At 37.3% G+C, this 12873-nt stretch overlaps 1 protein-coding gene across 1 annotated transcript in view; it reads left to right on the top strand.

Moving 5' to 3' along the window:
* Nucleotides 1-2095: 2095 nt before the first annotated feature.
* LOC108959523 (disease resistance protein RPV1) overlaps nt 2096-12873 on the top strand; it is a 34907-nt gene continuing 24129 nt past the window's right edge. The window contains exons 1-2 of the mRNA XM_039312186.1: nt 2096-2419; nt 2512-3598. Of these exons, the coding sequence (XP_039168120.1) occupies nt 2202-2419; nt 2512-3598 (1305 nt within the window). The 5' untranslated portion in view covers nt 2096-2201. The remainder of the gene's footprint in view (nt 2420-2511; nt 3599-12873) is intronic.

Genomic DNA, 12873 nt, shown 5'->3' with positions numbered 1-12873 from the left:
ACGAGAAAGCCTATTGAGACAATAGTTAGTGGTGAGATAAGAAATTTACAAAAGCAAGAAAGAAAGGCGAAGGAACTGCTTTCTCGTGTGAAACCAAGTAAGGGAATCATTTCCACATTTCCTCGTCGGGTCCACATAAGAAAGGGATGTTCCCCTCTTCTTTTCTCTATTAGGCAGTACTCAAGAAACATTTTCTTCACTCAAGATCCATTTCGTCATTGTTTCTTAGTTGTTGCCTTCATCTTATTCAGGCTCGCCACTGTCGAATTCTGTCCTTCTATATCACCACTACTTCTGGTAATTTTGCTCCAGTTATTCGCCATGCTTGCATCGGTTTATTGTTTTATCAAGTTTAAGATCAGATCTTTATTGTAATCAGTGATTGATTCTCGCTACCTGTAAAGGAGTTTAACGCCTTAAATCTTGATTTACGTTGGGTGGGATTAGTTGATTTCATTCTGCTCGATTCTTGTTTATAGTTGGGGGTACATAAGCAATTCAAGAAAAAAGAATTATCACAACAGAAGTACACGACCCTAAAACTTAAGCACACGAGAGATAAAAATAGAAGAGGCCAGAATAACATTTGATTTTGACGCACACATTCTTCTGTACGCCAGCTATGGCTTTTATATTCATCACATATTCATCCGCAACTACTCGATAACTTTGACTGTGTCTCCCTATGTTTGGAATTGGTTGCTTTGGAGTGAAAAGGAGAGCTTTTGCTAGTCACTAGGGAAAAGAAAACGAGAAAATAATGGATCGGATTTATCCCGTCTATTTGTGCACTTTCACATGCTTTGATTCCTTCAAATTTTCGCAGCTTCAACTACACTTTCAAATCTTCTTTAATATTTCATGAGCTAATTTGAGCTCCGTCAAAGCTGTTGACTCTGTATGTAATTGCGTTATCAAGTCTATCAGAGTCTAGCATTGCTCGAGAGGAATTCGCACAACGACATCTCTTCTTCAGAAGGGGATATAATAGTCAAGGATTCACAAATGATTGGTTTACTTCTCTATCGTTAGTAATTAAGTGATACTTGATTTCACTCGTCAATGCACTATAATTTTTTTAACCTTTTTTTTTCCCTTTTTTTGCAATTAATAGCTTTAACCGAAATATAACCAATTTTCCATCAAAGTACTAACACACCGGCCTCCTTTTAGCGGCCATCGGTAGATTTTTACTTTTTTGGGGGGTCTAATCTATCAGTAGATTTCACTCCACTAAAAGTGGCTACATTGAATTGAACACCCTTGATTGCGAAACTTTCATGTTATATTCAGCAGTAAATTTCTGGAATTCGTCGATCATACATAAATGAGCCAAAAGAGAGAAGCGAAGATAACAAACTAATAGGGAATATAAGACAAATGTTAACCGCAAATGGAAAACTCTACATAGTTAAGATTGACACTCATTATCTCCCTAGAAAATTTCCGCACAGATTTGCATAGGCAACAACACAAGAAAAGTGACTTGTGAACCATAACCTGTAATTGAGCATTCTTCTCAATTTCCTTCCTATGGGTTTTAGACTAATCAAACTTTCGTTGCTATAGTGTCTTAAACTTTGCCATGAAAAAGCATATGCATTTGTTGATGGGGTTTCATTCTAATTACTTAGAGTAGATCTCTACATTTGAATCTAATAGAAATTAGCCACAACGTACCCTGTTAAAGTGACTTTGAACTTATCTCTACTTTTGCTTCGAATAGAAATTAGCCTCATCATCCTGCATGTGGTCATCATTTTTTTCGGGTAGCATTTCAAATCCTTGTTGCACAGACAAATTGCACCAACCTTTGTGGTTGAACTTTGCATTGACAGTAATTGGTACTGGTCTTCTGTCTTTTGTACTAAATGCAGCCTTATAAGGAGATCGTGTACAAAGACCAAATAAACATGTTGAACGCCTCTTCTAATAATCAGGAACTAGAGAAATTATCAGGATATGATTATGAAGTATTTTTGAGCTTCAGAGGACCAGATACCCGTAATGATATTACTAATTACCTTCACACCAGCATGATTGATGCTGGAATTCGGGCATATATAGATGATGAAGAGCTCCGCATTGGTGAAGAGATCAGTAGCCAGCTTCTCCAAGCGATTGAGCAGTCAAAGATCTCAATACCAATCTTTTCCAAAGGATATGCACATAGTACATGGTGCCTTAGGGAGTTGGTCAAGATGGTGGAGGGCAAGAACACAAGGAGACATAAGATCATGCCCATTTTCTACAATGTCACACCATCCGAGGTAAAATACCAGACTGATCACTACGGCAATGCCATTGTTTCTCATGCAAACAAGAAGCGATTCGATGATGAGACTATCAACAATTGGAAGGCTGCTCTCAATGAGGTTGGAGCACTAAAGGGATGGGACTTCCAAAGCATGCCAAACAGGTATTTGATTATATCATGGACGGTCTAGTTGTTCTAGATGCATTTTTCAGCTAAACTTGATGTCTTGATGCTTTTTCCTCCAATATTTTCAGAGGTAAAGGTGAATTTGTGAAAGAAATTGTCAATAATGTTTTGACTGAGTTGAAAACTGCCTACTTGGAAGTATCTGATTGCTTAGTCGAAGTAGACAATCATGTGGATGAAATCATGAGGATGATATGTACACATAATCATGAAACAAAGATCATTGGAATCCACGGTATTGGTGGCATGGGAAAGACGACTCTTGCCCAAATAGTGTACAATCAACTTTCTGATGATTTTTCTAATTGTTGCTTCCTTTCCAACATTCGAGAAACAGAGATTACACGCTTGCAAAATCAGCTCATATCAAACATCCTGAAGAAAAGATGGCCCGATATCAACAATATCATGGAAGGAAAAAAGGTGATTAAAGAAAGGTTATGTTGTAAAACAGTGCTTCTTTTGCTTGATGATGTTGACGAAGCAAGTCAACTTGATGCGCTTGTGCAAAAGCGTGAGTGGTTTGGCAAGGGAAGCAAGATTATCATTACAACTAGAGATCGAGGAATTCTCAATGTGCCTACACTTGTTGATTGGACTTACGAACTTATTGGCATGGATTTTGATCACTCTCTTCAACTTTTTAGTAAGCATGCCTTTAGAAGAGATTATCCCATAGAACAATACATCTTTCACTCGAAAAGAGCTGTAAATATTTGTAGCGGTCTTCCTTTAGCTCTTGAAGTTATAGGTTCTCTTTTATCTGGAAAAAGCATAGAGGAGTGGGATGCCACATTAAAGGAGTTAGAAGAATTTCCTCATGAGGATGTTCAAAAGAAATTGATGATCAGCATTAAGGCTTTAAATGAAGATCAAAGAAATATATTTTTTGACATTGCTTGTTTTTTCATTGGGATTGATAAAAGAATTGTGATTTACATGTGGGAAAACTGTAAGTTTCTTCCTCAACAATCTCTTAACACCCTCCAGCAAAGATCTTTGATAAAGATTAAAGAAGATAATCGACTGTGGATGCATGATTGGTTAAGAAATATTGGAAGAAATCTTATACAACAAGGAAGTGGTTGGCAACCAGAGAAGCAACGATGGGTGTGGACTCATGCACAAGCATTGGAAATTATGGAGAAAATGCAGGTAAAATCATATAGCTTCATTCCTTTTTAAGGAGATTAATCATAGGACATTCAGTTTGATTTTTTTTATATCGGAGTTGATTTATTTCTTGTGCATTGTTTATCAATTGTTTTCAACAACATGAGAAAAGATATAATTGCTTTCCCCTTGAAGAAGATCAACACGGTAAATCGTATTCTAACTTTCATTTTCTATTTCTATTTTGGCAGATGGGAGGAGTTCATGGAATTGAAGTATCAAGCAATATTTCTCAAGCTTGATGAAATATCTCAATACTCCTTGATAAAAGAATGCCTAGCAAGTCTTTCAAATCTAAGGTTCATTCAAGTGGATAGCAAAGACTTTGATGGAATCACAAAGTCTATCCTTACTCGAGTGAGTGGTTTTCTATGTTACCAGTGCCCAAATTTTGTTCAAACCACATTTAGTAGTCTTATCCTTCCAAAGTTGAGATGGCTTTCATGGAGATACTTTCCTCTGGTTTTTAAGCTGACCAATTTCTCCATGAGGAGGCTACTAATCCTTGATCTGTCAATGAGTAGAGTCACCGAAAAATGGGATGGATGGAGCCACATCAAGGTATGAATTTCGATAAAATCAGTGTGAATTCTTTATTTCGTGTGTAATCTTAATTTATTTTGAAGACCAATATGTTGTCTTCTTTTCAGTTGGCTAAGAATTTGAAGGTCCTAAATCTGACTGGATGCATGAAGTTGCGTGAAACCCCAAACTTGTCTTTTCATGTGAATTTAGAGCGACTAATCCTCGAAAGTTGCGAGAATTTGGTTCGAATTCATAGATCAATTAGTCAGCTTAAGAATTTAGTCTTCTTAAACTTGAAGGATTGTAATAATCTTCGAGAGCTACCAAATGAGATGGGGGCACTAGAATCTTTGAGGGAACTTCTTCTTGACTCTACGGCTATAGAAGAGATTCCCGAATGGAGAAGGATGAAAAACTAGAAATTCTTAGCTTGGACAGGTGTGCATTATTGAACAAGTTCAGCCATTGGTTGCATAGCCGCAAAGAACGACCCTCTCATTAGTGGATAGCCACTTAACTCAATTGCCTAAGTCGATTGAAAATTTCAACTCCCTAATTCAGTTGAATCTATTGAGTACAAATATGCGGGAGTTACCTGATGTAACTGGGAACATGAAGAATTTGAAAGTTCTAAAGATGAGAGGCCCCTTGAGAAAACTATCTAGCACCATTGGAATGTTGGAGAAGCTCGAAGAGCTAGAGGCATGGGGTACTTTTAAAGAAATTCCAGAAAATATTGGGAATCTACCACTTCTAAAAAAATTGATATTGGGTAGCCCTAGAATTTCGATGGTGCCTCGACTCCCAGAAAGTCTAGTCAATCTATGTTGTAAAACAACCTCGATGGAGACTTTGCCAAACTTCTCGAATCTAATAAATTTGAGAAATTTGAGGTTGACTTTGTTGCTTAATCGTAGGGGTCCTTCTAAACTTGAAGCAGCTCCGAGTGCCTGGTGGATTGGAACATTACAAATGCTCGAGTTCTTGAAGTTGTCCTCTCCTTATATCGCCACCCTATCTTCCGATCTCATTCTCCTTTCTCAACTAAAGAAACTCAAGCTCCAACGTTGTCATTTGCAATGCCTACCTAGGCTTCCGACAAATTTGTCATACTTAAGTATCAAGTCTTGCCGAAGAATGGAAACAACCAATGATCTTTCGAATTTAAAAGCATTATCAGTTTTGGTCATTGGTAGTTGTGATGAGCTAACAGAGATTCGAGGCCTTGAAGGTTTGGAGAACCTAAGAACATTAGAGCTTGTGGCACTTCCATCATTGGTGAAGTTGCCTGATCTAACTAACTTGAAAAAGCTCAAGAAAATTCATTTAAATGATTGTATTAAGCTGTTTGAGATTCTAGGTGGTCCGGAATCGTTGGAGATACTTCACATTGTCAACTGTTCAAATTTGCAAAAGTTTCCTAATCCATCGAGCTTGAAGAATCTCAAAGTTTGGAATACTGAAACCAAGGAATCAACATCAGATCTTGTTTTCCAAGAATTCATTAATGTCAACACATGAATGTAGAAAGTTATTCTTTTGTGTTGAAATAATAGGCGTTCGTTTTTTTTGTTCACCACTTTCTCCTCTTAAAGTACAATGAGAATGATTAAATGTGTAATTTTACTAGCCACGGACTAAATGACCATGATTTGCCACAATTTAGCTTGTGAGTGCTTTTGCAGTCATAATAGTAGAGTGAAAAAGACAAGGGAGGGGTGACCAGCCACTAGCAAACTTATCTGGGCATTACAATAATGATATCATACCCATCATAAAATGTTCGATTTCAATGATAACTACTCTATACAATCACTTAATCAAAGGTCTAAGGTTGGCGAACCTACTATTCCAACCAGGAACCCTCTTCATATGAGATATGCCATAACTAGGCAGTACAACAGGAAAGTACCACAAAAGAAATCATGGAAATACTGTAAAAATGAGCCCAAAGGGAGTTTTGTGGTTATAATATTTCCTTATCATGTAACATAATCTAATCATCTATGCGGTCCCATAGAAAGATAAGTTCATCTTCAGCAAGGTTGACTTTAAGCCCCAAATATGCCTCTAAGCAAGAAAAATTGATCTATTCATCGCATCAATGATGCCTCAGGTGCATAGGTTTTGCGACCTCATCGAGGCGGGTTGGACCACCTAAGGGTTCGGCTAATGGACTGCTAAGTCTAGACTTAGCTCGAGCTTTCCCAATCCCATACCAATTCGCGACTTAAGTTCATGTTTTTAGCATGCAAATGAATTTTATCTAGAAGTCGCCACTAATTAGTTTTTGGTAAGTCGATTAGAAATCTAAGTAAAATAATATAAAAAATTATTTTACTCCTACGAACTGCAGACTTTGGGTACGGGGACTTGGTTATACTAGACTTTTCTAATGTCCTTTCGGTACTGTTATTTTTATTCTAAAAAATGTCTTTGCAAGTAGTTTGGATTTAATTTTAATATAAATCACTATCATGCAATGAGGTGATCCCACGGATTCTCAACCATTATTAAATAATAAAAAAATTGCAGCAAAAGATATAAACGCATAAAGCAAGCAATTATTTTTGGGTTTTCTCTTATCTTGAAATTAGAACTTTACTATATAATATGCACTTTAATTATATGACTTAATTAGACTAACAAGCAATTTCTAATTAAATGAACATAACATGCAACTATTTGACACGCACCTAATATTTTTGTATTTTTTTTTATTGAAATTCGTGAAAGAAAAAACTAATAAAATTGTTTAGAAAGAATAATTTTCTTTTTATGTTTTAGCGGTTAATTTGACTTAAACTCTATCATACCTTAAAAACTATTTTTTTAAGAAAACGAGATTATTAAAATGTGCAAACATTATCTACCTTATCTATATATAAAAAAAAGTTATTTAGATCCAATCCTAATCTATTCCAAAAAATTATCTAAATATGAAATCTAAAAATGCAATCCTAGGGTGTGTTTGTTTCACGAAAAACGAAATGTTTTTGCAAAATGTTTTCCAGGAAACTATTTTCTAGGAAAACGGTTAGTTTTCCTTTGTTTGGTGATACGTGACTGAAAGTATTTTCTAGTATTTGAATTGCATTTGAAAAATGATTGAATGACATTTGACCTAACAATTGACAATAGTGTGCCTCTTACTTCCAAATTAATTTGTCGAGTCCATATTACTTAATAAATGGATTTTTCTCGATTAGTTTAGTAAATCTAAAATTTGAGCCTGCAAAATGAATTTACGAAACTAACATACTCCAATGTAATATTTTTTTAAATTTTTTTATATTTTCCAAAAAACGAGCAATTTCCTAATAAACGCTATATCTAACCCACTCAAGATATTTATCAAATAAAGGATTAAAACAATCGAAAAAATAATCCGTCGTCTCACGAATTAGATTAATGATTATTTTAACCCTAAACATCACAACACATGAGAAAGTTAAAAATAGTTAAAAATTTGATCCGAAATCTTACGGATCAAATTAATAATTATAATGATTTAAGAGTTAAAATATCATCAAAATGCCCAAAAAATCAATATAATTAAAAAAAAAAAATGATCCGACGTCTTACGAATCAAATTAATAATTATAGTAATTTTAGGCAAAACCCTACGGATAATGCCTAAAATATTCATAAGATGAACATTGACGTCTAATGTTCCAATTTGAGCAATAACAACGAAACTTGATTAAAAAATAATCATAAAAAAAAAAAGACTACGTTGACTTTTTTAAACTAGACCGGCGCTCGGGATTCGCAACCGAGGATTCGCGCCGGGTCGAGGACAAGTGGCGTGGGTGTTGGGTAGTGAGAGGCACAACGACTAATGGGTGGACCAAGATCGATGATGAGTGAGCAGGTCGCGGGAGGAGGTGCTGCTGGTGTTCGCGGTTGTGGAGGTGCTGGTGGTGGTGGTACGACAGCAGTAATGCGGCAATCAGAGGCTCGGGGGCACAAGCTATTGGTGCAGTAGCGAGCTGTTGTGGAGGGAGGCAGCAGTGGTGGCGGACGAGTAGGGGCGGTCGTCGGGAGAAGGTGCAGGCGCGGGTGTTGGGTGCTTGCTGCGGAAGTGCTCGGGTGGAGGCGCTTGGTGACGACGGCGCTTGAAGCTCCGGCAAGGAACAACGGTAACGAGCAGCTGCAAGTGCAGGCGGCTTGCACTCTTTTTTTCTCATGCTTTTTTTTGCCAATTCTTCCCTCGGTCCTTCTTTTCTCTTCACGAATTGTTGCCCTCTTTATAGCAAAATCCTCTATTGACCTTTAGAAAGTTACGCTTCGTTGATTGTGGGGATTACTGAATTTTAGCCTCGATTTGCCACCGTGAATTAGCACTTCGATTCTTTTCTCTCATATTACCAAAAATGCATCCAAGTTCATTTTTTATTTTTGCGAACAGCTCACCTAATGAGTATAACTCCTCGATACTTTCCCTTCGATTTAGCAATTTGGCCGTTATTCTCACCAATATTGGGTTTGGTTTCCATTTTGACTTTCTATTCACTTGATTTCTTGATCCTTGGCTAGAAATTTGGCTCCACATTTACCAAGAGTGAATATCTAATTGAAGCAAGAATAGCTAGTCAGAATTCCCACCTTCCATGCATAATCTATCAAATTGATTTTTCCTTTGTTTTCTTTTTATTTTTTTTTTATTTGCTATGATGCAATATTTTATTTCTTTAGGGTCGTCAAAATCTAGGTGTCAACAGCTACCTCTCTTTAAAGGTAAGCTCATAGAGGTTGCTTTCAAAGACAAGTTGAGACCTAAATTTTGATCATGCACATGCATTGAATGACTTTTTTTTTGGAAAAATGAATCCCATTTTGAAATGTAATTTGCATGGAAACACTAATGTAAATGATAAGGGAACATACTTGGAATGACTTAACTTTAAGGAGGTTAGAGCAATTCAAGATAATTGGTGTTACATATCTAAGACCCGTACTTTTCTACGGTCGCCTAGAATAGTAACAGGGTTTTGTAAGAGAAGGTTTCCTTCCTAGGACTTGGTCATCTAGTATGATAGTAGTTGGTTGTCTAGGACCCAAACCTTTCTTCGGTCGCCTTGACAAAAAGATTGTTTTTTCAGGACCCGTATCTTTCTACTATCGCCTATTAGAGCAACAAACATTGTTTAGGACCCATACCATTCTATGGTATCCTAAACGGGAAATCACTTTTCCAAGACCCATACCTTTCTACAGTCGCTTGAATGGGAGATAGCTTTTTCAGGACCCATACCTTTCTACGGTCGCCTGAATGGGAGATAGCTTTTCCAAGACCGGTACCTTTCTATGGTCGCCTGTTAGAGCAACAAACATTGTCTAGGACCCATACCATTCTACGATCACCTAAATAGGAAATCACTTTTCAAGACCCTTACCTTTCTACGGTCGCTTAAATAGGAAATAACTTTTCCAAGACCCGTACCTTTCTACGGTCGCTTGCTAGAGCAACAAACATTTCCTAGGACCCATACCATTCTATGGTCGCCTAAACGAGAAATCACTTTCCAAGACCTGTACCTTTCTACGGTCGCCTGAATAGGAAACGGCTTTTCCAGGACTCATACCTTTCTATAGTCACCGTTAGAGCAACAAATATCTAGGACCGTACCATTCTACGGTCACCTAAACGAGAAATCACTTTCCAAGACACGTACCTTTCTATGATCCTGAATCAGATTGAATTTGGAAAAAAAATCTTTGGGGGACAGCTCGACTAAGTCAAGTGTCGATGCACTTGAGAGAGAATACCTAGTGACATCTCTTATCCTTAGGGGTATGTCTCCTGTAAAGCCTAGTCATAAGTGAGGCAACATGCATTTGTGGTCACCAAAAAAAAACATGCATTAACTCAAGTGAGGTTCATGTGTGATAATGTCTATTATTTTTCGCATTACCCAATTTCCATTTCAAAAGAATACTCCAATCTGAACACATGAGTGTCATAGATGTGTCAAATGAGGGATTTTTTTGGTCTGAAATGACTTTTCACTCATCCTCATTAAAAGGCTATTTCGTCCTGACCTTTGATGCAGGAATCTAACAATCACTCTATCTCACTATTATCATGCCAAACAAGAGTTTGAGTAATCTCGCAAGTGGTACGACCTTACTAATCTAAAGGGTCTTTAACAGGGACCGTGATGTAGGCTTGATCAATGGCTTAACAAAGGGGACTCTTTAAGTCGAGGCTATTGAAAAATGAATGATATTCTGCAATCATTTATGGGTTTACAAGTCAAGAAGCATACGGAATGAGGTAGAAATTGTCTTACTCATACTTCTTTGAGTGCTCCTTTGAACATATGAACTTTTACGTTAATTCAAGTGTCTTAATCTGAAGAGAATTTGCAAGGGATGTAATGCAGGCTTGGTTCATTGGTGAGAAATGAAAGGATAGTTAGGCTCAAAAAGTGTTTAGAGGGGCCACGCTTGGTGATCATCTTGACATTTCCAACAATTTTCTTCTTTGCCATCAAGGATTTTCCTGATATCAAAGTTCCATTGATTGAAACATCTCAGCATTTGAGTTGTTCAAGTATCTATTCACTGGGGATACGACTTGCCACAACCAATGTTTGATTTTTCTCTATGGGCATTGGCCTTACTTTTATCAAGCACGCTACTTTTTCATGCCCCTTGCTCTTCACACTTATATTCTTTGGACTCACAAAGTCTTCATTTTTTATTAGCATTCATGCTACTTGAATGATAGTATTTCACTTTGCTCAGTGTGGGGGATAATCACCAACTGGGTTTAATATTAAATGAATTTGAAGGCTCAAGTAAGCTATGCAATGGACAAAAGTGTGTAAGATAAAGAAAGAATTGCTCTTCGTCATCCTAAAACACTTAAATTACTGCATAAGTTGCACTGCAAAAGTAATAATCGAAGATTGATGCAAGTGCAAGCAAGAAAATTCCTACAATTCATTTCAAATTTGCCCAAATATGGGATGATCCTTGATAGGGATAATTTTAAATTCTTCACGTGTGTGAGCTCAAAAGGGTTAAATGATGGGTATACTTGTAGCGTTTTGGACAGAGAAAAGAATGCCTCTCATCACCTAGGTTGACATACCCTTTGCGAGATAGCCCTTTTCCTTGTGGGCATGAAATTTTTCCACCCAACTCACTGGGGATTAGTGTATGAAACAGTGTATGATATAAGGCTTGCCTTTCATCACCCCAAAGTATTCATTTGACACATTCAATTTATCTCACACAATTCATTAGGAAAAACATGCAAGATTTGTAATAAATTTGGACAATTTAATTTGCAACTTATTGAGGCAATTCATTCATCACAAAAAAAAATGTTTGCAAACACAACAAATTCTATCATGGGTAATACTTCTTGACAGCATCAGAGTTAACAGGATTGGAAAACTCACGACCATCAATTTCTGCTAGGATCAAGGCACCTCTAGGGAATACCTTCTTCACTACATATGGGCCACTATAATTGGGAGCGAACTTGCCCCCAGGATCCGGAAAAGTCGGCAACAGCTTCCTTAAGACTAGATCATTTACTTCTAAATGTCTTGGCCGTACCTTTCAGTTGAAGGACCTGGCCACTCTCTATTGATAAGTTTGGCCATGACAAAGAGCCTTCAGTCTTTTCTCATCAATCAAGTTCAACCGCTCAATTCTTTGTTGCGACCATTCTGCCTTAGACAACTTCGCTTGGGATAAAACCCTCAGGGAAGGAATTTCCACTTCCACGGGCATAATTGCCTCCATGCTGTATACTAGAGTAAAAGGAATTGCCTAAGTAGAAGTGTGGATCGATGTCTAGTATGCCATTAGCGCGAAGGATAACCTGTCATGCCAATCTCGATAATTATCGACTGTCTTAGCCAAGATCTTCTTAATATTCTTATTGGCCGCTTCAATAGCCATGTTCATTTGAGGGCGGTAAGGGACGAATTCAGATGCTTGATCTTGAATTTTTGAACAACTCATTGTTGACACCTGAATTTTTGCCAAAAAAATCATTTCCAAAAAAAAATGGGAACTTGTTTTCCCACAAAAATATTTCATGTCAAACTATTGCATATAGATTATATAGGTATTTAGTATAGTTTTTTTAATGTAATATGTTTTTCCTATAAAAAAAAGAAAAAAAAAGAAAAAGAAGAAGCAAGTTGGGGCCAATGATCTAAATGTAGCCAAGCCTAGGAGGTCAAATTGGAATTAAAACGGGAAGTTGGGGCCAAAATGCAATTTTCAAAAGTTGAGGGACCACCGCAAATTTCGCAAAATTTCGCCCAAACCCGTAAATCATCATCTTGGTCACCAATTAAGTTGAAATTGAATTTGGGCCAACTCGAATCAATCAAATTAGGCGAAAAGGACCAAATTTGCATTAAATTGGGTATTTTCGGATAAGAAAATGGCCAACTTTGAGGGACCTTTTGCAAACTTGGGTGGGAAAAATTGCAAACTCCAGTCCAGATCTTAAACTACTATACATGAGCTTGCTAATTGATCAAAAATCGCAGCCAAATTCATGGATTAAAGCACCTAAACCAGCTGACAAATCCCAGCCCACAATTAGGTCTTAATTCGGAGCTGCTAAGTAGGCATACTGGTGGCCCCACCATATCCTCCTCACCTGCCCAACCAGCCCGATCTCTGCACGTGATGGAAGACCATCATTGGTACTGCAAGTGGACAAACATTGGTCAGAGATAAGCTGCTGCAGGCAC

The sequence above is a fragment of the Eucalyptus grandis genome, chromosome 5 (assembly GCF_016545825.1).
Source record: "Eucalyptus grandis isolate ANBG69807.140 chromosome 5, ASM1654582v1, whole genome shotgun sequence".
Classification (NCBI taxonomy): domain Eukaryota; kingdom Viridiplantae; phylum Streptophyta; class Magnoliopsida; order Myrtales; family Myrtaceae; genus Eucalyptus; species Eucalyptus grandis.
Note: the sequence above shows the minus strand (reverse complement) of the source record. Positions and strands in the feature narration are given on the sequence as shown.